This window comes from Homarus americanus, unplaced genomic scaffold (genome assembly GCF_018991925.1).
Source record: "Homarus americanus isolate GMGI-L3 unplaced genomic scaffold, GMGI_Hamer_2.0 scaffold20465, whole genome shotgun sequence".
In the NCBI taxonomy this organism is placed as follows: domain Eukaryota; kingdom Metazoa; phylum Arthropoda; class Malacostraca; order Decapoda; family Nephropidae; genus Homarus; species Homarus americanus.
Genome location: NW_024756914.1, coordinates 6,126,373 through 6,152,249, shown reverse-complemented (window position 1 = coordinate 6,152,249; position 25,877 = coordinate 6,126,373). Strand labels below are relative to the sequence as shown.

The window sequence follows — 25,877 nt, the reverse complement described above, 5'->3', positions numbered from 1 at the left end:
TGATATTGATTATTGGATGTTGCTGAACACTCAGAGGCGGCGTGAGTAGTGAAGGCTTTTTTTACAAAATTCATTTCACATTGTCTTTTTGGCAAGCAAGGAGAGTTTGCAGGTTTATTGTTATGAAATATAAATGTATTGAATTATTCTTAGTAATAGTCATCATGCAACACGTGTGTACGGTATAAATATTTGTATTTAGGTAGGTGAAAATAGCTAGCGTGACGGAATGCACATTTAAATTTACCGCCGTGAGTGACTCGAGTATTCCATGGTCAAGGATATTCGTCTTGCATCCTCGATACTGGGAACTGTTCATCAGGAATCTTCGTGTCATGTATTCTTTCACTGATATTTTAGCTGTAATCTATATGCATTTACCAATCATTTTATGAGTTAGCCATATATCATTAGATAAGGGTTACAGAAAAAATCGAACGAGTAAACCAAGTGATACGTTCAAGCGCCATTTTCCCATTTGTTTGCACCAGTTGGCCAGGGTTCCAACACGATGTGCTCACTGAAAATACTTATTACCAATTTTGAATACATACAATGATATCCGTTGAACGTAAAATTTATTTTGGGTACACATAACCTAGACAGAAGACAAAAATCATCGAATTATACACGGGAAAAGTGGAGAAATAAGAGTAACAAGAGTTAGTATTGGTTGTTTTAGAAGACTGCGGTGGCCGATGGAGAAGCAGTTGACAAGTCTTGGTGAATGAAGCTCCTCACCGGTACCTGATGTAATTCCCTCTGGGGATCGTGAAGCTGTGTGGTTTGTAAACTGAGATACAAGTATTGTCGTTGGTTGTGGAAGGCTCGCGTCTATATGTGTGCTCGGTTGCCCCTGGTGACGGGGGTGGTGGCAAGCTGCAGACATTGGGCGCATAGCGAGCAAGCACGCTCTCAAAGTTCCCGTGTCTGGCAAGAACGGGTGTGCTGGTAGTCGTGATCGCGGCGGCCGTCGAGCCAATAAGGGTTCTGGAGGAGGAGGAGGGGCAGGAGGAGGAGGAGGCCCCCGTGCCGACCTGGTAGTTGGTCCACCAGCCTCTAACAACCCGCCAGCGCCGCCAGTCATGAACCACGTCACTGAACCTCCCACCCCTGACAAGGACCTCGAACTTATGGACACCCAGGAAGGTATGATATCAATCACCTCTAGTTCATGGTCTTCACAGTACTAATTTTTATATAATTGATATCTTACTCCGTATGTGTTGTGCACCAACTTGCTACACTTCCAGTTTCAAGATGGTCAAGAAATTTTGCAACTCATACCAGATGCAAGATAAGGAAAGAATTGTCCGACCCACTGATTTTTTAGTTTAGAATAGTTAAATTCAAAGTTATCTTGTTCTGTCGTCAAAGTATACGAATGTTAAGACAAAATGACGCGTATTCGTTCGTGTTCAGGATCTGCCAGCGTACACGGCAGGAATGTTGTGGATATATTTTAAACCTGCATGTCTTCATCATTGTTCTCAACCTGGTCTGTACGTAACAGTTTTTTAGTGTTGGAATACGTGTCATAGTTAAAGTTATTAGAAATTAAATGAAAAATTAAACTGGCTGAGTCAACATCATGCAAAATAATTCTGCGTGTAAAAGTTTTATAGCTTGTTTTTGTTTACTTAATATTGTGTAAAATAATCCCTTAATGAAAATTCTACAATCAGGGCTAATATTGTACTGTATTGTTCTTATAACACTCATAGTGTGTATTGGGGGGAGGGGGGAGAGCTGTTATGTATAAACAAACAGAAAGAAAGGAAATAAGATTTTTTTATAAATTTACACGGGTGGAGATGCCATGGCCTACTTAGCTTTACTGGTATCAGTGTAAATTCAGTTATTTTTCTTGTAGTTTCAACTCTGGATCCAGTAATAACAAGTTCATTCAGGGGTATTGTTTTTTTGTAGAAGAGCCAGCCTCACAATTAAATTTTAGAGGATATTTTGCCATGACCCCGAAGTTCCTACTAACGCTATTTTACCGTGAGTGTGCTTTGATTGGCTAAGTACTTTCTGTTTGACATGAAGGGGCGGTCTGTCCCCCCCCTTCCCAAGGAAGTTAGGTAAGGTTTGGTTTTATTAGGATCTAGTAAATGATGCCTCTTTTATAATGATAAGTTTCGATGCACAACAGAAATATGGTTAGGTATGTTTACAGCTCCACAACAATCAACTCACAGTGAGATAAATGCCAAATGCCGCCAGAGTCACGGTCAAATATAGTTCTCGCGTTCGCCGGTAATAGATGATTAGCCAATTAGAGCACACTCACAGTAAAATAGTGTTAGTAGGAACTTACCGGTCATGGCAAAATATCTACTGCTTAATTAAATTAGAACCAAGATATGTTTTTTAACAGTGTTTATAAAATTACAAACAATGGGTGTTTTATCCCGTGTATCACAACCTCAGATGCCATAGTCTATGAATTTTTAACGTGCATTTACAAAACCTAATTCCCTTTATCATATATCAGAACAATGATGTTACCTTTGGATAAGCCTCTGAGTATTGTCATTGCTCAGTTGTTTGTTCCCACTAAAAGCAGGTACAGTGAAATTAAGTAAACATATTTGTTAATTCACAGGTGCTAAGGCAAGTAGGGGGGGGGTCCGACTAATTACCCAAATGTACCCAAATGTAGCCGCAATGAAGTCAAATAATGGTCCTACATGAATAAATCGGATTGCCAATCACTTCTTGACTAGTATTTGGTGTCACAAAGTAAAAAAAAAATTGGAAAACGTAATTTAATTTGAGTTAATAGATCGCGTGCATGTACCGAGGGAGCGAGTAATTACCCAAATGTACCCAAATGTAGCCGCAATGAAGTCAAATAATGGTCCTACATGAATAAATCAGACTGCCAATCACTTCTCGACTGGTATTTGGTGTCACAAAGTCACAAAAAATTGGTAAACTTAATTTAATCTGAGTTAATAGATCGAGTGCATGTACCTAACCTAACCTAACACAACACAACTCAGATTAAATTAAGTTTACCAATTTTTTGTGACTTTGACACCAAATAATAATCGAGAAGTGATTCACAGCCCGATTTACACTTCTACGACCATCAGTTGACTTCATCGCGGCTACATTTGGGTAATAACTCGCTCCCTCGGTACATGCACGCGATCTATTAACTCAGATTAAAGTAAGTTTTCCAATTTTTTTTTACTTTGTGACACCAAATACTAGTCGAGAAGTGCTTAGCAGTCCGATTTATTCATGTAGGACCATTATTTAACCTCATTTGGGTAATTAGTCGGACGGGGGGGGGTACTTGTGTGGGACAGGAAGTTTCATTTCATGTTTGTAAAATCATTTTGGAATACTGTAGCTATTAATTTTGTTTAAAAAAAAGTAAGTGTAATAGCGGCATTGCTAAGAGGAAACAGTAGCTACCCACTCCAGTAATAGATGTGCAGTAAACAAATGCTCCAAACTGCTAGTAAGTGACACCTGTGTTCATAACATTTACCTTCCCTTGTTTGGGTGATGTTGCCCATCTTTTTGTTTAGTTATGATGTAGATTTTTTCTGTAATAACTTCCTACAGTTATGAGTATTGCTGTGGAGGTGAGTTTTTGTTTACAATGTTTAATTAATATGATGTTATTGTGGGGAAAAAATGTGGTGAAGGTTGTTTATGATTGATGAGTTACAGAAGAGGTAAATGTCTAGATGACTCCAAATTTTTTATGCAATTCTGTATTTCTTTGGGAACTTCCAAAATGTTTTTGTTTAATGCACATAAATCTGATTTGGTGAGTGCAAAAACGAAATATAAATTTAAATTTCTGGTTCTGGTGAATGAATAGAGAACATCTATGAGCTGTGTTTAATTTTAGCAAGAACAAAGCACCAAGCATTGCCAAACATATTAGCAAGTACAGTTGGTGCCTGCAAAAAACTCGTATAGTTCCTCGATGATTTTTTTCTCTTGCTGGAACACTCAGAAGCAGTTCTCTACTACTGCTCAGGTTCTCAACTGGCTCAGCCATATTAATATTGTTATTATTATCCACTCTGTATCTGTGTTTTTATGGCTAAATAAACTGTTTCAATTCAACTATACTGTACAGTACATGCCAAGTATTTTATCCCATCGTACCAGATTTTTAGTCTGTGGCATTAAACACAAATTGGTGAAGATCCTGATGAAGAGTTATCACTAATAATGCTGACATTGTAGACATTGATCAAGCTGCTGGCTGGGTAGTTCATGGCTATTTTCTATCGAGAGGAAGATCTCTTGATGGTTTTCAGTTGTTTGACTGTGTAGCTCCTCACTTTACATGTTTATGAAGTATTGTACAGTAATTCACTTTTAGTTTAATCTCAGAGAAACACTTTACTGTACTGTATTAGGCTGTACTGGGATATACAGTGCAGGTTGGACCTCGTTAATCCGGGAAGCTTGGGACCAGACCAATTCCAGATTATCGAAAATTCCGAACCATCAAAGCTGAGGTTTAAGAAAGGTACAGAAGGCCCTGACCAATGTACCACTGTAATTTCTTCAGTATTGACACTTTTTCTAAAATAGTTAAAGCCACATGCTTACGTTTGGCTGCATTGCAACCACTTCCACTGCTTGCTGGTCTCTTAGGAGGCATATTTAGGGGTGAATTATAAGTATTTAAGGGTAAAATAGTGAGCTATGACAGACGTTCCGAACCATAGAAGCTGCCGAACTATCGGGCCCCGGATTAGCGGGATCAAACCTGTATTGGGAATTCTGATCAATCAATAAACTTAATGGGTTTGAGAAATCAACATTTAAAAAAAAAAAAACATAAAACTGTACTTGACGATAGAAACAACAAAAAATGCAGAAGGAATGAGTTTTGTCTAATTTAATTTACCCTGTGTATATGATTTCTTACATTACTGTCTTGGGAGGAACTGCCTCTGTCAGCCATGTTTACTTTCTGTGATCAAAAGTTGGTTTGTTTTATACACTGTACTGTATATAGGCACAGTATATATTTTTTGCATATTGTTACATTCTATACCTGTATATAATTTGTTCTTGATGAGGAGAAAACTATCCTACAAAACTTCTTTTTTATTTTGAATAGTATTACATTTTATAACTTAAGACTTATACAGTACAGTACAATGAAAAAACTAACCTACCATGCTTAATCGAACCTAAAATACTACAACTATTTTCTATTTTGTTCTTCTAATATGAAATAGAATTCCTTACTGCAACAAAAACCATTCCGACAGTCTAAGCATTGAGCATGTCAAGATCGTGTGTGGCTTTCATTTTCTCATGGTAAGAAAGCTTTATATTATATGGAGAAATTTCCTCGTGTCGGTTCAATGGTCAGACCACTTTCGTCAAGTACAGTACAGCATTAGCCAAAAACCTATTAATACCGTAAAAATTATAAATAGTGTGGCATAAGTTACAATAGTTTACTGACTAATTCACACCAAAATATATACAGTATTCAAGCTGACCATAATAAGTAATACAGTAAGTCGGCAACTTTCGACAGCAAGTAAGAAATAGAACTTAGTGGTTGATTAATACGTAGTCCACTATCCCTACTGTATTGTTTTTTATATTTGTGGGGGGGATTATAATCTTAGAATCTTAATAATCAAATTATCAGTTTCAAACCCAACTAGGCAATGCTTGATAAATTATTTTTTAAATATACTGTTCAGTGATCATTGGTTAATGAAGTCCCTTCCATAAGAATCTTCAATTCGGTTAACGAACAAAAATTTGGTAAACAAAATTTTTACGTAATCATGTCAACATGTTTTCGCTTGCTCACCAGCTGGAATATAAGTCTGCCAATACAGTAATCGGTTCTAGGGCTTAAATTCGTTCCCATTTGAGTAAATATCAAGAAAGTTGTTACTATTCAATAATTTTCCAAGTTTTATATTAAATTTTTTAGTCATTTTAACACTTATTTAACATAATTGGAGTACAGGAAACTAGTTTTGGGTGCGCCAATCATCCACTTGACTCTGGTCAGTGGAGGAAACATCTTGCTTGTGGCTCTCGTGAACATAAATTATTTTTATGTTTTTACAGTACAATTATTGGTCATTCTGAAATTTATTTTACATATTGACAATATATAGTGCAGTGCAGTGTTGATATAAAGAAAATAATCTTGAATTACACCTAGTGAACTTAAAATGACGGCATGAAGCATGGGGTGATTTCTCTTCCACCCCCACTTCCTTCTCTTCGCCCTTCTCCTCCACCCCCACTTTTAATTCCCATCATCATCATCAACCAGGAGCCTTCTACATACACACCTCAAAGTAAGTGTACTTTACTGCATTTATTTTTACTTTGTATGTAATTTTCTGTGAGCTGGAACCAATTACCCAAAATCCCATTGAAACAATGGTCTTGGTTAACTAAATTTTCGGTTAACGAACGACCTTCTGGAACGAATTGTGTTTGTTAACCGAGCGACCACTGTACTGTACAGTACATATATGATTTAATTAATTAAGGTGCAGGTGATAAAATTTAATATTTAACCAGTTGGGATACAAAATTTTTGGGGAAAATAAGAATACAGTACAGTACTAGTAAACAGTATACAGTAGTGAATTGAATTGACACAGTTTATTTAGCCAGAAAAATACAGATACAGAGTGGATAATAATAACAATATTAACATGGCTGAGCCAGTTGAGAACCTGTGCTCTCCTGTAGGCACCTGATATATACTATACTTTTATCTCAAGGAAGTATTATGTAACATTTACTATCATCTGGAATAGTACAATAACATGGTGGTAGTAAGAACATCTCATAATGTTACCACTGTTATCACTTCAATATTTATTATTTTTGTTTATTTGTTATTTTTTTTTTTTTTTTTTATATATACATACATAAATTACAGTGGAATTGAAAAACATAGGTATAATGGGGGAGCAGTACAACATGGGTTGTACAGTAATAATGTTGAACAAGAGGACAGAGCTGTCAGGATTATGTCTCGTTGGCAATTATGTTTATTGCAATGGTAATTATCTATTTACATGATAATTTCCGATAAAATGGTTTTGGTGGTACAATAAAAGCAGATACTGTAAATATAGTAGGTGTTACAAGAAATATTAATACTTAGACAATAAATATTTTTTAAGAGATGATTTAAAGGAAGGGAGCGTAGTCTTTGCTTGGATGGGCGGGGTAAGTTGTTCCGCACCTTCACATCGTGATATTTTGTGGAGGTCTGGGACTGAAAGGAGCGCATGGGGGGTGGTCTTAGTAGCTTTGGGTGCCATAAGTTGTATCTCTGATTATTCCGGAACTGGAAATAATTATTGTCAAGCAAGTGATTGATAGATTTGTAAACAAAGAGGGCACAGCAGTTGGTGTTAATATCTTTGAATTTTAAAATTTTCAATATAACAAATTTTTCGTTTGTGTGATTTTTTTTTTTTTAAGTAGGTCATTGTCCGTACAAATCTCTTTTGTGCAGTTGCCAGATATTGTGTTTTTGAAGAGCCAGAGGCCCCTCATAGTGTGTGACAGTGTATCAAGGTGTTTATTGACTTTACTGTGTATGGCTTGTATGTGTTTCTCCAGTTAAGTTTCTTATCAACAATAACTCCGAGGAATTTAGTATTTTGTTCGTGTTTAAGGACCGTACAGTATTACCAAGGTACAGGGGGGTCCAAGTCTGGGGGTAAGTTTTTCCTTCTGTGAAAGATTGTGTACTGGGTTTTCTCAAGGTTTAAGGCCAGTTTATTACGTATTACCCAGGTCCTGACTTTATGTTAATTCAGTGTTCATAGTTCTCATCAAGGAATGGAGGCCTGAGTTGCTGGCATAGAGATTACTATACTCTGCAAATAAGTTGTATTTTATGAGTGTGCTGGCATGGACTATGTTGTTTATGTGCAACAAAAACAGTACTGGACCGAGAATTGAACCTTGGGGGACTCCATACAAGATTGGCGAGGAGTCAGATTGGTGATTATTATAGCAGACATACTGCATCCTGTTGGACAGATTTGAAGTAAACCAATTGTGGGACAGGCCCCTAATGCCATAATGTTCAAGCTTTGAAAGGAGGATGGTATGGTTGACAGTATCGAAGGCTTTAAAGAGGTCCAAGAATATACCGACTGTGAATTGACTGTCATCAAAGGAATTTTATATTTCATTAGTGAAGGATAGCAGAGCACTCTCAGTTAACCTAGCTCTAAATCCAAACTGGGAGTCTGTAAAGATGTTATTGGCATTGCAGAAGGATTTTAGTCTATTACATACTAGCTTTTCCAGTATTTTACTCAAGGCTGGGAGGACTGATATGGGGCGGTAATTCTTGAAGAGACCTTTGTCCTCAGATTTTTTATATGATGGGTGAACTTTAGCAATTTTCAGTTTATCCGGAAAGACACCACTAGTGAAGGAAGAATTGTCTTCGCCTGCTGCTGCATCTTTGGATATTTTTATGGTGGCCAGTAATTCATCTGCTGTGACAGGGGATAAGAACAGTTCATTTTGCTGTCTGTTTTGCAGGTAGGCTCTAAATTCCTCATGGTGATCAGGATGCTCTCTGCAAAATTTTTGCCAACATTAATAAAATAGTCATTGAAGAGGTTGGCAGTGGGGGAGAGTTCCGTTACAACTGAATCATTTATCATGAAAGCTGAGTGGGGGGGTCGAAGGCTGAGTGTTCCTGTTCTGAATAGAATTTATGATATTCCTGGTTTTCGTATTGTACTACCATATGGTGAATGAAGTTTGTTGAAGTAGTGTATACAGTATAGTGTCTTGATAGCTTCAACCCCCCTTAACCTTGATCTAATCTAATCTATGAGTAGAAAGGCATTAATGAGTGAGTCTCCCCAATGGCACTTATTGGTCTTTGTTGATTTTTATTTATTTTTTCTACAACAGTAATGATGATAAATGTCTTGAGAATGGCAAGGTCAAATCAATTCAGACTTGCAGGACATTGTCAGACATGGATTTCTACAGGATAGATTTTAGGGGAGGAAGTTAACAATATGATATTTGAGCTAAAAATGGACAATAAATCTGACAACTTTTATTAATAAAATATTGACAATTAAATTTTATAAGTATTATAGTGCCAGTATGTTTAATTTTGTTCTTTTTTGTTGGATAATGAATTAGCATTTTTTTTATACCCGTAACATCAATGTATAACTAAGTGTATTTGTTTTTTAGGTGCAGTATGCCATTAGCTGAAGCTAAAAATATTATGGCTTGTAGTATACAGTAGTATGTACTGTACTAATATGTATAGGTACAGTAAAACTGTCATTTTTGTCTTTATAATTGGTAAAGACACTGAAAATTTTGGCTGCATAAATGATACATTAATTTAACTGATATAGTGTGTTAGAACATTCGAGAATGGGTTTTGAAGGGACAGGTGTATGATTACATAATACTGTATGTGTTGACAGCAGTGCCAATTGGAAAGAGGTTGAGAGCAAGGTTGAGGTCATTTCCTGGTAGGTTGAAGCTCTACTAGTGCTGGAGTGCTGTTGGAGGCATTCAACTTGGTAAATGTGTTTGACTAGTTTATGAGTTGTTGAAGTACATTAACTTGGAGGATGAAATCCTTGGATAATTCTAAACCACAATGTCTCTATGGTAAAATGTCTGATTCTACATGGTTTCCTGGTTATTATACATTGAAGATGTTGTATTAATGAGTGAATTTGAGGTGAAACCCCCTTCCCCCCTGTAATTGCCTTTATCTCATTCGGTCGTACACGGTCCCTGTCTCATTGCACCTGTGTTAGCCATTTGTATCATGCTGTTTTGGTGTACATAAGGCATCTGTGAATAAATTATTACAAAAACCTACAGGGGTTTCACATCAAATTCACTCTCATTAATACAACATCTTAAATGTATTGTAACTTGGAAACTATGCAGAATCTGAAATTTTACCATAGAGACATTGTGGTTTAGAATTATCCAAGGATTTCATCCTCCAATTTAATGTACTCTTTGCTTAAAATATAAACACTACTCAAGAGTGCTCTAAACAAGGGATACTTGTAGTGTATAGTACAGTAGAGACACTTGACGCAGTAAAAAAAAAACTAAAGTTAATGTCATTGTCATAACACTTCAGCCAGTGTTAGTACATGGGGAAGTGGGGTACCTGAAGAAAACCTAATACTGTATGTTTAGTAGGGTCACATTGAATAACATCCCTCCTCTATCTGACCTAGGCTAGGGGTTGAACCCTGGACACAGCAGTGAAAGTTATATAGCATACGGTACTCATATGTGTTATTGTTGTACCACCAACATCCCCACATATCTGAAGTTCTGAATTCACATTCTCACAGTTGATACTGCTGAAGAAGCTTGGCTTTTTTCCTTTTTTTTTTCTCCCACATAAACTGTTTTTCTTCAAAGTTATGTCCCCCATCATAAAAACTGTACTGATATTTCTTGTGTATTTCTCATTATTGTCCAACTTATAATTTCCACCACTTATCAGCTTGCTAGCCATTAGGGCAGTCGGTCTGATTTTTGTTACATCGTTCATTGTCCAGTGTTCGTACAGGATGAAACTGGTGTACCTGTAGCTGGAGAATACCTGTATCTTCCATGTTTGGTAGTGTCACATTGCATAACACCATTCTCGCATCCAACCCAGTGATTTAAACCCATGACTGCAATGGTAGAAGGCAAGCATGCTGCTGCTGTACCAACACCACCTCCTCCCCCATCAGTCTATTGAAAAAATTCATTATTAAGCCGGGTGTTTAATCAGTGATACAGGTCTAACTGTCAGCTGTCCTTCTCTTCCTTTTGTTCAGTATTCTTCTTTTCTTATTCTATTGCTTTAATGGTTTGATGATCCCTGGATGATATGTGGTGTTAAGTTCCTAAAATCTCTGCCTGTCCTATATTCATGTACAGTAGCTATAATTATACTGTACTGTATATCTACACTCTCCACACTCTGAACATTGCTCTCTGAGGGAGTTTTATTGCAAATTAAATTACTTCTTTTCTCCTGTAAATACTATAAAGACGAACAACATATTATTACAAAATATTAAGTGTCACTTTGCAACCAGCCATACCAACCATTCTGAGATGATAAGAGCCATAGTGCTCATTCTGAAATCTGTCGTGACCAGCTGTTTGAGAATTTTTTGTGAGGAGTGTACCTTTACCTGTATATAGACAATGCAGATATATGGTGTAGCTACATAAATTTTAACCTACATGATGATCAGTTAGTCAGTATTTGTGAAATGGGTTCCACCATACAGTATGAGTAAAAAATCAAGGCCCTTAAATTTTGTATACTACTGTACTGTATTACCATATACAGGGTACTGTATCGATATTAATATGCATTAAAAAAAAAAAATATATATATATATATATATATATATATATATATATATATATATATATATATATATATATATATATATATATATATATATATATATATATATATATATATATATATATATATATATATATATATATATATATATATATATATATATATATATATATATATATATATATATATATATATATATATATATTACTGTATATATAATATCAGATACAGTACTCTATTAAGAAGCTGTTCCATAAGAAATACAATACAGGTACTTTATTATACAGTACCTGTACTGTATTCAAAAGTGTATTCTGCATGAAAATTTAGTGCTTGCTTGAAAAAGAAGGATTAATGGTGAGAAAGAATTGAGTTTGCAAAGTTCAACAGAGTAATTTTAAGTACTGTACTGGGTGATTGATGGGTAATGTAAATTGATTGATGTAAAAGAAAAAGTATAATCATTATATTGTGAAATATATTAACTTGGAGCAAGACAAGAGGCTCTGGTAGTGTAATGAGAGGTGTAGTGGAGAGAAGTGTATTGGTAACCTTTGAAAGAAGGGAAAGACATTTTCTGAATCCAAAATTAGAACATTAAAAGATTGGTACTGTACAAAAATTAGTGGTGTGTGAAGACCTTGTAACCTATCTGCTGCTGTTTATAATAACAATAATTTGGGTAAGATATTCAACACAGGATGACCGGTTAAAAAAGTTGTGCAAGAAAGTTAACATTTACTAATGACGACTAAAACACTTGTGGTACAGGATATCATAAACTCCCATGCACCCTCTGTGTGTTTGTTGTCAAGGTAAAAATTTAAATATATTGGCGGTTGTAGCAATGAAAGTGAGTGGAATCGAAAAATGTGTATGGATCGGAGGGGAAGTGTTGGATGTGTGCCAGAGTAGGGACTTCTTGTATGGATCCGTAGATAAGTGTTGAGGAGGGGGGGGGGAGCAGTGACTCACTCCATATTGATCCATGGGTCATTGGTGTTATAATAGTGACTCTTTCTCTGTAAATATAAACATAATTGTGCTTGGCTAGAATACAGTTTTAGCTCTGTGTATATGGTCCATGGATAGGTGGTAGTTATGTGCCAGGGCAATGAGCTACACTTCTGGTGGATAAGGGTCAAGGATGGTACCGTACAAGATAATGCAGAGTTGCAAAAGAGTACATTTAGTTAAGTGTGTACTTCTGTTTGGATAGATCACAGATTTGGAAAGAAAACTGTACTAATGAATTTTTTCTTCACATCTAATATACTATAGCGCTAGGCGTATGTGTGTGCGTGTGCTCTGGGCAGCCGAAACGGCACAATCGTTTTTCATCAAACTTGGTGGAAAAATCGCAAAAAATTCGTAGAGTGGAACAAACCTGGTCCCATGTCGATGGTTTCTTTAGGAAGGCATTAGTTAACAATTATATTTACGATAGAAAACGATGCAAGTCTACGGACTTGGCGCACCCTCATTCGCTGTACACTGTCACGAGCATTCAAACTCTCACAAGGGCAGATCACTTGTATAGACTATTTGTGGAGATGAAGAAGGCTGTTTTAGATATGCAGTGTTTGTGGATTAGATGGAATATAATTATACCGTACTGTATGTTGTCCAGTACTGTACAGTGTAAGTCTAAATGGTGTTTTGTCACAGAAGTTTTATACTGTTTGTGGAAATGAATTGTTTTTTATGTGAAAAATATAAAGTTATGTAGGGAGAGAGAATGGTTGATATGGATTGTAGACAAATATTTTATTGACCTTAGAAGTTTTAGAAGGGAGTGCAGAATATGAAAGGAGTTTTTTTTACTCGGTTAAGGAGTGCCGTACAGTTTATTAAATACTGTACCAGTAAGTGAGTTTGGTGGAGTAAGTGCAAGTTATCCTTTTCTTTATACTGTAATTTTGTATACTGAGCACCACAATTTATGACTGCTTTATCTTTTATCAGTTCCTCTGTGATGGTCACATCCCATAAATCAGTTAAGCTCTGATTAGCTACCAGTTTTTCTTTTCAGTGATTTTATGCACATGACTGCTACCACAGGAATCCAATTTATGTCATATTAATGCCATAATCCATGATAAATTACTGTACTGTACCATCCTTATCCCTTGTGTATGCTTTCCTTTGATTCACATCACCAACAGGAACTACTATACATTTTAGTCAAGGTATCACCTATGCTCCTCCCACTTTTGATTTTCTAAGCAATCATTATTATTTATAGCTGTTGATTGGTTCCCAAATTTGCTAATTCACGGTAATTATTTCTTTTCAGAATGTTTAATATTTTGCAACTTATTCAGGTGAACTAACTCATCACTATATAATAGGTGTTCTGGTTAAATCTAATTAATATGTTTGATCATAAAACATAGTGCAGAACACCAAACTCAAGTCACAGTTAAAGGCTAAGGTCACTGCCAAAGTTCAAATGGCCAAATTTGTGAACAGGTCTAAATTTCAAATTCATTCGTTTCACTTATGCTGTTTTTTGTTGATTTATTTGCAGAAGAAGTTGCTGAGGAGGGTGGAGGGGATGGAGGAGGGGGAGACGGTGGAGGTGGTGGCGGTGGTGGAGGAGGAGGAGGTGGAGGAGGTGGAGGAGGAGGAGGAGGAGTGACCATAACCGAGGGTGGTGAAGAAGAACAGATGAATGGAGACACACAAGAAGTGTCCTCCTCGACAACACTACACGACACTCATGATACTGATATGGATGATGGTAATTACTAATTAATCTTCTCGTAAGATTTGTGTACAGTATTTAGGAATGTTACAATAGATTCGTTTACTATTTACTGAATGTTAATATATATTCATTTTATATTTACTGTACAGTATTATAAAGTAAAGGAAGTAGCCATTGTTTGTGATATCTTTTTATACCCCATCAAATGAGTATAAAAATCCATCCTGCCCATTGGCTTAACCATATCATTAGACAAGATGGTTTTCATGTGAAACTTTCCCTCTCGTGATGAGCGGCCAATTTCCTGTTTGTTTTATATTAATTTTCTTTTTACTTTGATAAAGTCTTGTTCTGAGGTCATGTGAGTTTGACTGTGTACAGTACGATATATATACAGTATATATATACTGTATATACACATGGTGTTAGATTGCACGTGAGTTGTGTATACAAACGTACATTGATGTATATACATTTATATATATACATTAAACAGTGCCATTTTTGCTTTTATTCCTTTGTAGGTTTGTATGTACTGTACTGTGTAATATACAGTATGGAGAATGAATTTTAAATTTTAAATATATTTAAAATCTATACAGTACTTGATATATTTACAGACAACCAATTATAATGGTATGCATATTTTTTTTGTCCTCACACATTATAAAACAGTACAGTAATGAAAAAACATGTGATTTTGTCACACAAATTAGATCTTACTGTCTCTGTCGTAACTGTGTTAATCCCAGTAATTATGTAACTTAACATATTACATTTAAGTTACAATTACAAAAGTAAAATTTGCAATCAGTTTGGTTCTTTTTATCCCATGACTTACAAACTATCTTTTCAACAGATGAGGCTCGGTCAGAAGCAAGTTTTCAGTATCGCGTTAAGGATTTTAGCAAGTTGAAGGATACAATGCTCTCACATCCATGCTATGTACGAAACCTGCCCTGGAAGATTATGGTGATGCCACGTACAAGTCAGGCTCAAGACCGACAGCCTCAGCGTTCCCTTGGATTCTTCTTGCAGTGCAACGGAGAGTCAGAGTCAACATTATGGTCTTGCAATGCTGTTGCGGAATTACGTCTGCTCTCTGTTCGACCAAACCAAGAACCGTTTACCCGAAGTTAGTTTTAAAACATCATTTCTTGCCTTTACTCTGTTGATTTTAATACTTGAGGAGATTAAAACTCCCAGGGTAATGAACAAAATTAAGTAATAAATAATTTGCTTTTCAGAAATCCAGCACTTATTTTACAATAAAGAAAATGATTGGGGATTTTCTCACTTTATGGCATGGAATGACGTTCTGGATGTTGAAAAAGGCTATATCAAGGATGATGCTATCACGCTAGAGGTCAGTAAGTGTATGCTTCCTGTATACGCTTTGTCTCAACTTTAAGTTTCCTGTAGAATTCCTTTTGTTTAATTTGATAAGGGTACGGTAATCAAAAGTGTATTTGCATACGTACATTATTTCAATTCAATAAGACTAAATATTATTAGTTTTAACAATGGTGGATTGATACCTATAAATAAAGTAGGGTCAGATTTTTCTAAGTAATTGAGATTTTGTAATGTCAAGTTAAAAATTTTTTAGTTTGTAAATTCCTGGTGTGGTAGTTGTATAATTCATATATTGCAGGTCTGGGTATCGGCTGATGCTCCACATGGTGTGTCGTGGGATAGTAAAAAACACACTGGCTGTGTTGGGCTCAAGAACCAGGGTGCCACCTGCTATATGAATTCTCTCCTCCAAGTACTGTATTTCACAAGCCAATTAAGAATGGTAAGTGTTGGTTGTCATGTCGGAAGAAGCTTGTTCATGTGGAAAAAGAAGTTAATGTAAACTTGTCAACCCTTATTATGCCAGCCTTGTCAGTAGACCTTCACAGATGTTTAAAATTGTTGGGTAGGCAAAACAAAATAATTATTTAATTAATAATAGTGCTAATTAAAAATTATAAAAAAAATATTAAGATAAAAGAATAATTGTTTCCATTATTTCTAAGTTATAATTATAGCATTAATATACTGTACTGTACTTGAAATGTATTGAAAAGTATGAAAAATATATTATAGTGTTAGAAATGCCACTATTTTGGTCATCATAGTCAGGAAATTGGGTTGTTAATCAGTCTAGATCCTAGACCTGAGCAGTGTTTTCAATGTCAGTAAGTGGTACAGAGTGAGAGCAGGACTTAGTTACAGAAGTAACTCTTCTAGCACTTGGTACACTGTAAACAGCTTCAGTATCTTCACTGTTGTTGCTGGATGAGTCATTATTTAAATAAACACTAATTTTCATCAAAATGTTGCATGTATACTGTACTGTAAATGAGATTTCACTACTGTACTGTAATATTTAATATGTACAGTTCTTTTGGTTTAGGGATAAAATATCTCCAATGATAAGAAATTGTATTGGATGTACAGTACAATTTTAATATTTTATGTATCACTCCATTTGTAGGCTGTTTATAAAATGCCAACTGAGAGTGATGACTCAACTAAAAGTGTGGCTTTGGCTCTTCAACGAGTGTTCCACGAACTTCAGACAAGTGATAGGCCAGTTGGCACTAAGAAGCTTACGAAGTCATTTGGCTGGGAGGCATTAGACTCCTTCATGCAGCATGATGCTCAAGAATTTCTTAGAGTGGTAAGTATGAAGAGATTTTGCATGCAAATACAGTCCCTTTGATTTAGAAAAATGGCCATTTTAGGGAGAATTGTCTTCAAGTTCTTGAAAAAACGAAACATCTTAATATAAAATCAGTTGCTTCATCGTGGTCATGTTGAAGCCACATTTCCAGTGTAGGGTTCTAATAATATAAACAAGGTGTAAACATATCATGCTGACAATTTCTCAAGGATCTTTTCTAAAACCATAATATTAGAGATATAAAATTTCTTACCTCTGTTTGCTGTTGCTAGAGGTGCAGCACAGCCTTTACTTATTTGGGTGACAGGCTACCATATAGGACTTATGGAATTCAGTTTCTAAAAAAGCTATTCTTCATCTTTTTTTGGGGAGAATTATATTTGTGAGTAACTTTAGGTATGTTTGGCTGCACCACATTGGAAAGGTAAACATTATAGTAATGGTGCAGTGAGAAGTATGCATTTCAATAAAGATATTGATATTTAGGTGAAAAAATCAATACGTACTGTACATAATGCAACTTCTTTTTGTGAACTTGATTGTGGGTTACAATGGAGAGCCTTCAGTATAGAGGGTGAGCAGTAGACATTTAAGCTCAATAAGGACTTGTGTATCTTGTCTAGATAGTTCGGGTGGGAAAGGGAGATAATTTTGTTCTAAGATATGGAATAATGCTGATATTTATTTATTTAATTAATTTTTTTGTACTCTTTCAGCTTCTTGACAAATTAGAAACAAAAATGAAAGGGACTTGTGTTGAAGGAGTTATTCCAAGGTTATTTGAAGGCAAGACATTGGTAAGTACAGCTACTCTTACACATGGTTGTTGAAGTCTCATGCAAAATACTGATGTAAGACTGACTTACTGTAATGCCTCAGTGGGATCATTCCTTTTGATTTGTGACATGGTATTGTGTTTCTAAATTGTGCTCGTAAATTATTTAGTATTGTAATAAGTAGTGATTGATTGCTTCTTTTCCAGTCTTACTTCAGGTGTAAACATGTAGACTACACCTCATCAAGAACAGAGACCTTTTATGATATCCAGCTAAATATAAAAGGAAAGAAGGACAGTAAGTATAAGGGGGTTGGAGCCCAAGATAATGTTGTTGTATGTTTGGCCAATAAAACGTACTGTATACACTTGTTACACTGAATATTGATAAGGATAGTTTTGTTGCATGTTATATTTTTATAACACTGTACTGGTTAGGAAGCACAGTTAATGCATTTTCTGAATGGCAACTGGTTTGAACTTCTTGAATTGTCAAAGGTGTGAAGTTATTTATGAGGTTTAAATATTTTGATTTCTAATTTGGGAAGTAAGGTTTTTTATTTCATCTCATTGTTTGTGTGTCTTGGGTCATATATTACAAGTGTCATGGTATAATTACTAATGTATTTGTATTTTGTAATGACTTTTTTCCCACAGTCTACGAGTCCTTTAAGGATTACGTCAGTGTAGAAACTTTGGAGGGCGACAATAAGTACGATGCTGGGGAACACGGGCTGCAGGAGGCAGACAAGGGCGTCTTATTCCAGAGCTTCCCACCGGTACTTCACCTTCACCTAATGAGGTTCCAGTATGACCCCATCACAGACTCCAATGTCAAGATAAATGATAGGTCAGCATATTATTGTTTCTCCTGTCTCTTTCTCTTTGTTGCTGAACCTCCTTGTGGAAGTGTGACATGGCAACACAATGTCGTCTGTCCATCTGTTCACACTTGGGCTTCCACACAGTAATTTAAGGGTTAAGTCTGTCCTAGAGTAATGAAGAACTTATCCCTTGGGTAGTGTCATTCCATTTTAGCCCCTTGAGTAGTGTTATTTAAGCTTAACCCTTTGTGTACAGTGTCATTGTAATAGGTCATCATATTCAGAGGGATAAGGCTTTGTATTATTTATACAGTACAGTACTTTGTAAATTGAAAATCCTGGCAATTGATAATAAACCAAAGTTACCAGATTTTAGTATTGTTGCTTTTGTTTATGTTCCAAACTTCTGATTGTTACTATTTTCCATATCTTTTTATTAAAGTTAGCAGGGCACTTGAATATTAACCTCTTGTGTACTGTGGTTCTCCCTGCATTGAATAAAAGCATCTGGCGTTAGCCAATTAAAATGTTAAAAGTGGCGTCTCATAGTAAATGGGTTAAGTAATGATACAACTAAGGATTTTAAAGTTTTCTCACAATTTTCAGGAGTGCTATTCAGATTGTTGTGGACATGACAGAGGCTCTGTATTACTTTAAGAGTTACCTGTATTGGTTTGGTGTTGCGGTGGGCTTGATGAAGAGATGTTTCCTCTCTTTATAGATACGAGTTCCCAGAGAAGTTACTCATGGACCAGTTCCTTCAGGAACCTGACACCACTCCAGCCACTTATGTTCTCCACGCTGTCCTGGTTCACTCCGGGGATAACCATGGAGGGCATTATGTAGTGTTCATCAACCCTAAGGGAAATGGTCGGGTAAGAACTTAATTTCTTGTACGATCTCCTTGTATTTTTATCCTTTAAATATAGCTTCAAAGCATTTCCTAAATAGTATATGTGAGTGGTGTAGCCTAGTCCATATGTAATTTTAGCATTCAGGGGTCACCAGGAGATTAGCCCCCCAAATGTTCACATGAAGCATTGCCCCCAACTTAACCAGTCTGAAGTTTAACATTTGTATAGACACTACAGTGAAACTTAATATGCTTCTCTGTAGAACATTGTGTTATTAGCAAGATTCATGAGTAAATGGTCAATGTTAGTGTCAAAATTTGAAATCATTGATCACATCCTGCCCTCGTGACTGCCATTTTTATTGTGAAATGCAACTACTTTTTTCTCCATTATATCTATTGTACGGTTACCTAATTTTCAAATTATATTTACAGTAGAGTACTTGTTCAAAATTATTAATCAGATAGAATTGAGTGTACCATGCCTTTAATGTTTGTAATATTCTTGTTGTTTACAGTGGTGTAAATTTGATGATGATGTAGTATCAAGATGTAGTAAACAAGAGGCTATTGATTACAACTTTGGGGGGCATGAAGATGACCTCAACCTGACAGTGAAACACTGTACGAATGCCTACATGCTTGTGTACATAAGAGAGTCATGCCTCAGAACTGTGCTACAGGAAGTCACAGAGGAGGACATTCCCCAGGAGCTTATTGACCGGTTGCAGGAAGAAAAGAGGATCGAAATGATACGCCGCAAGGAACGAAATGAGGCTCACCTATACATGAATATCCAGGTCAGATGAGGTTTTGATTGTATATATACATGTGTGTATATCTATACTGTAAATGGCAATTGAGAAAGACAGTGCATGTGTATTGTTAAAAAAAGATTAAGTATAAAGGAGAGGGGTAGAAAATAATGAACAGCTGGCAAATGTAACAAGAGATAGAAATATCCCATTTAGGACATGGTGGATTGATAAGTTAGAAACAAGTGAAGAAAAGTAACAAATGAGGTGAGACTGGCTGTAAATCAACTCAGAATTGTCAAGGGTCCAGGAGGGAAGGGTATCAAGGAAAGGCAAAGAACATGTGTAGTTGCCATGTAAGGTGATAGGAAGAAATGTAAAATCTGTAAGAGGAACAAGTGTGTGTGTGTGTCACGTGCGTGCATGTGTGGTATTGTTGAGAGAATTATCGTAAAGACTGAGTGCATTAAATAACAACAGATATGTGGATCATGTGTTAGTATTAAAAAGCCTAAGATAATTTTTACTGAAGAAGGGAAAGAATTATGTTTCTAGTGCAGGTATTTATGAGTATAAAAAAAGTGTATAATGAATAGGAAAGAGATGGGTGAAGTATTGAAAACACATAAGATAACTGAGAACATTTGAATACTGCCCTGAGCTTCTCTATGGAGAGTGAAGCATGTGTGAAGAGGTTGTTGGCAAGAAAGACTTATGTTAAGGTCATCTGTTGCTTGGGTTGCTGAATATTTTTATTTACAGTGTAATAGGAGTGATGGAGAGGTGGTGTAAGTTTGGGGAGTGATGAAGATTGTAAATGAGAGCCGAGTCAAATAGTTTTTGCTGCTGCAATGGTGAATCATCTGGAAGAATTCAAATTTACTATTAACTCTCTCATGGGACGGGCATTCCCAACCCAACCAACTGCTCATGCTGCTGATCCTCGCTAGCAGCAAGATACTCACTCCTGGTGTAAGATGCATATGAACCTAAAACATATGTAAATGAAATTCCAAATTAAAAAAAAATAAATAAAATAAAAATCTATATTTATATGCAAAAGTGTATGAAGCCCCTGAATGGATGTATAAATTTCATGTGTTGAAACCCTGAGAGAGTTAAAATTTGTGAATTAGTTATTACAGTACATTACAGGGGGTCCCCCAAATTCGCGGGGGTTAAGTTCTCAAAATGGCCGCGAATCGCCAAATCCACGAATAACATTTTGCTGACCTGGGGGGGGGTACATTTTTACTTGTGTACAAAGAAATGTATACTGTATTCCCTTTCTGTGTTTGCCCTTAGGTCAATTATTTCTTTTACCTGTATTGTAAATAAGTGTTTGTAGACACACACACACACACACAAATAAATAATACAGGGTAATGGGAAAATACTCTCACAAATAATCAGAAACAAATTTATTAAAAATGTGAGTCTACCCTTAAGTCCGAAACAAATTTATTAAAAATGTGAGTCTACCCTTAAGTCCGAAACAAATTTATTAAAAATGTGTGTCTACCCTTAAGTCCGTGCTTTATTAATAAAGAAATATAGCACGGACTTGAGGGTAGACTGTCACATTTTTAATAAATTTGTTTCTGATTGTATATATGTATTGGTTTGTGTATGTGTGTGTGTGTGTCCACACACATAAAAATAAATAATAATGGGAAAAGACTCACATTTTTAATAAATTTGTTTATGATTATTTGTGAGAGAATTTTCCCAATATAATTTATTTGTGTGTTTTGTGTGTGTGTGTCTACACACATATTTACAATACAGGTAAAGGAAATTACTGTCTCTAGAACGAATGGCTCCCTGTCCCACCCACGAAAATGCCGGCAACTTTAAAACTACCCATCTGCGAATAATAGAGGACCGCAAAATAAAAATCCGCGAATTTGGGGGGGGCCCCTGTACAGTACTAGTTGAATGTTGATGGTAAAGTGATAAATAGCTTGAGAACAGATGGATTAACCCCTACGCCCTGGGCTAGGGTGCCGCTGGCCATATTCCCCACGTGGGATAAATCGAGAAAAGAAAACTTTCCACATTTTTTTTTAACCTTTTTAAATAACAAGACAATAAAAAGGAAGTAAGAAAAACTATATATTGACCCTCTAGAAACCTCCCTGGGGCCGCAGTGGCGAGGGAGATAAGGGGACAGTGTTGTTTTGACGGCTAGCCAGTAATGCATATATTACTGATCATAATACTTATTTCCTATAAATAATTCATTTAGAATGTTTAATTGCATTTTTTTTTTTTTTTATCGAAAGTGCTCGGTGACACCCGCAGTCTGTCGCCAGGCTGTAGGGCTGTCTTTGTGTTTGGTAGAGCAAGTAATGCGTAGAAATAATTATCGGAATAATAATTCCATAAATAACTACATTTATAACATAATCACAGCATTATTTTCCAGTAATACTATAATGCAATACAACTACACTACTTTTAGCAATATTACTTTGATACAACATGATGAAATGGACAAAGAATGAAAATGAAACAAACAATGCCGCGAAAAGGCGAGCGTTCCGGAACGTCAGCCGGGGAGTAGGGGTTAATGAATGATTGTTTGGAGGTCAAATGGAACAAGAGAATAGTTCCAGATATCTGGAAACGAGTGTTGATTAGTGAAAAGGTGAATAATGAATCACGGAGTAATTAAGAGAAAAAAATTAAGAGGTGACGGAGAAACATGAGTTGGTACAAGGGTAATGCGTATATCTTTCACTGCTGTATCCCAGGATCCCAAGATCTGTGTGAGAAAGGTGTTACCCGGTGTGACCCTTCCATACATGGCAGGTTTTCTCCTGGCACTCCGGTGTCCTGCTTTACCAACACTGGACAAAAAAGGTTATAGCAAAGTAATAAAGAACAGACAAGCTGCTTGAATGGCTAGTAAGCTTATAAGTGGTGAAATGATAAAAATACTGTATATAATTATCAAAGAAGACAACAACTGGGCTGTATAGGGGAGTTACTGAACTGACATTACTTAACGAGTGTGAAGCATGGATTCAGGATGTGAGAGGAAGAAGCAAATTGGAAGCAACAGAAAATTTTAGAGAGCAATATGTTAGTTGAATAAGATGTAGAGGGTAAAGGGTACAGTATGAGGAAGAAGTGTTGGGCAGAGAGTGGGTCAGGGTCTGCTCAAGTGATATGGACACTTGAGAGAATGAGAAGTGAAAGATTAGTAGTGTATAAATCAGAGGTAGATGGGAGGATGAAGACGGAACACCTATGTGGAAGTGGAAGGATGCATTAAAGGTGAGGGTGGGGGGGATTTCCAGACAGCGGCAGTGTACATGAATAAAAAAAATGGCATGGAATGATTTTTGAGAAAGGTGTGTTGCTGATGGTGGTGCTGGTTTATGTCATACACAAGACACATATTTAGGGCCTTGCTGTTGGAGGGAATCACTATAGAAGAACTCGCCTACAACAGTAAAAATTAATTAAGGTTGTCTTTGTCTGTTTATGTGTTTGTGGGTGGTTTTTTTTTGTGGGGGGGTTGTTTGTGTGCAATTTTTCCATGTTATTGTGAACCAATAAATAATCTGGTAAAAACTAATTTAATGCACTCCCTTACCATCTTTGTGATAGAGCCCTTCATTGTTGCATCTCTCCCTTAGAACTAGGCCTACACCCTTAAGCCAACTGCAGTTTTACTTTTATATCAATTTGTGTATATTTTTTCACAGTACTCCACCGACATAAGTCACCCTCAAGGATTTCAGAGTAAAGCTGTATGTGGCAAAATCATCCATCAGTTTCTTAAGCAACCCCAGGCAGTCTCATTTGTTCTCATATAGCTACCAAAAATGACAAGCTACAAAATAGTTTCACAACTCCCTTTTTAGGTCTCTTAATTTCTCTCTAAAATTTCCTGTTTAAATAGACATAACTAAAAGTTGTCTTGAGTGTAGTACTGTAGTAGTTTTTTTGTCAGCTGGGTTTTAAAAAGGAAATATTTTGATATTTTCCCCCAAGAACCACTAAACCAAATGAAGCAAAATTTGCCATTCATGAGCAGTCATGTAAAGAAGCAGAGCACATGTTTCAGGCAGTGTTAAGCTAAGTCTGGAAGTAGGCAGTACTGTATATAGGATCATATTTTATTGTTTGCTAAACATTGGTCTCAAGTTTATGATTTTAGAACTATGGTATGTATGAAAAGTTCAGTTGAAATGGGAGAAAATAGGTACAGTGTGAATTTTGACTTGATTTAATTAACGTGTTAAATCTGTGTTAAACTTTTGACATTCATCACAAAATGGTGAAAAGATGAAAGAGAAAATGCACAACAATACTTCTATTAGAGGATTGTGGAAATCATAAGTTTGGGTTGTGACATGTACAGTCAACCAAAGATGCCCTGACTCCACCCTGGGTCTCGTGCTCACAATTTTACGTGGCAATACTTGGTAAAGGAAGGCTGTATGTAAAGGTAATTGTGATTGGTGGATCTACTTCAGCTGTATCACTGTCAGGATAAATATTAAACAAACCAAAGGTAACACTTTTATAATAATAAACTATTCATTGTTATTTAAGACCATGAGAAGTATCCTAATATTCGCATACAGTATTTGCTTAAATGATGAAGAAAATTTGATGTGAGAATCTTGTGGCAGCCCTGGTTGTAATTGAGTTGCCAATTCAATGTTATATTTTTCTTCATTATTTAAGGAAATACACGAACATTTGGATACTTCTCATGGTCTTAAATAACAATGAATAGTTTATTATTATAAAAGTGTTACCTAATATGTGATATCCAGGTAACGTTTGTTACCTGTACGTCAGGCATAACTTAGGTATGGTGTTGTATTTAATTTAAGTTATAATTTTTTATCTTGTTGACTATGCGGTAATGTATAACAACGCCCAGGTTAGAGCACGTGTTTGTGTAATTTACCGATATGCTTTATTAAAACTTAGGGGTCAGGTTCTATAAAAGGTTATATACCATACTGTATATAAATTCTCTGTTCTAGTTTTAAAAAACATACTGGGCATGTTTATGATCATCTCTTCTTTCATTACTTTGGTCTCTTAAGGATTATTCCTCTTTAGAGAATTTGTTAAGTGTGTTTTATGTTTGTTAACAGTGATATATTATAATCTCAATACAGTAAATGTAAAACAAGTGTTGGGATACAGTGTTTCATCTCATGTTCGGAGGTACTTGTAATGATGTGGGTATTCTTATGGCTCTAAGTCAAGAAAATAATTGCTGACAATATGGAATGTAGCTTAGGGATGCATTTGATACGAAACTGAGGCCTGGTGCCAATCTGACAAAATTCAAAATACAATGGGCTGCTTAGGCCTCACAACCATACTTGGTAATCATCACCTTCTTTGGCTAGAGTGTACTCAGCCAAATCCAGCAAAGAATTAATTTGCTCCTTCAGTAAGACAAGTGCACATATTTAAGTGTTTTGAGTGTATTTTAACCGTAACATACCCCTGCATTGAGACTGGCATACATATGCATCAACAGTAAAGTTTCTTTGACTCATATGTGCTCCTGCTGTAAAGCTGCTGTGGCATCACTTGCCATGCAACCAATCACAGCACACTAAATCACACACAATCAATCAGCAGCATCTCATAATTTGTTACCAAGTGACACCAAGCCACATGCATCTCCTGCACTCGACTTAGTTTGTGTGTGTATCAGTTATAGTCATGCTTGTGTTCCATATATTTACCGTGTTCTGTGTGACTTACCCCTCTATTTTTCATACAATAGAGAGCCACGGAAAAAAGCGACCTGCGACAACTTCTGCTATGACCCCCAAGGCATAGAAGAACAAATATGGGTGAGAAGGGAAGTTGGTTGTGGTTGAAGAGGGGAGGGTAGGTGGTAATGGAGGAGG

General features: G+C 36.1%; 1 protein-coding gene across 3 annotated transcripts in view; it reads left to right on the top strand.

Moving 5' to 3' along the window:
* The first annotated feature begins 526 nt into the window (after nucleotides 1–526).
* The window catches only part of LOC121857231 (ubiquitin carboxyl-terminal hydrolase 7-like), a 47,621-nt gene continuing 22,270 nt past the window's right edge, over nucleotides 527–25,877 (top strand). The window contains exons 1-11 of one of the 3 annotated variants that reach the window (XM_042353200.1): nucleotides 527–1,149; nucleotides 13,920–14,132; nucleotides 14,959–15,234; nucleotides 15,347–15,465; nucleotides 15,754–15,897; nucleotides 16,582–16,767; nucleotides 17,487–17,567; nucleotides 17,753–17,843; nucleotides 18,203–18,395; nucleotides 19,091–19,244; nucleotides 19,741–20,022. In XM_042353200.1, the coding sequence (XP_042209134.1) occupies nucleotides 1,086–1,149; nucleotides 13,920–14,132; nucleotides 14,959–15,234; nucleotides 15,347–15,465; nucleotides 15,754–15,897; nucleotides 16,582–16,767; nucleotides 17,487–17,567; nucleotides 17,753–17,843; nucleotides 18,203–18,395; nucleotides 19,091–19,244; nucleotides 19,741–20,022 (1,803 nt within the window). In that variant the 5' untranslated portion in view covers nucleotides 527–1,085. The remainder of the gene's footprint in view (nucleotides 1,150–13,919; nucleotides 14,133–14,958; nucleotides 15,235–15,346; nucleotides 15,466–15,753; nucleotides 15,898–16,581; nucleotides 16,768–17,486; nucleotides 17,568–17,752; nucleotides 17,844–18,202; nucleotides 18,396–19,090; nucleotides 19,245–19,740; nucleotides 20,023–25,877) is intronic. The other 2 variants (XM_042353198.1, XM_042353199.1) reach the window with 2 other exon arrangements.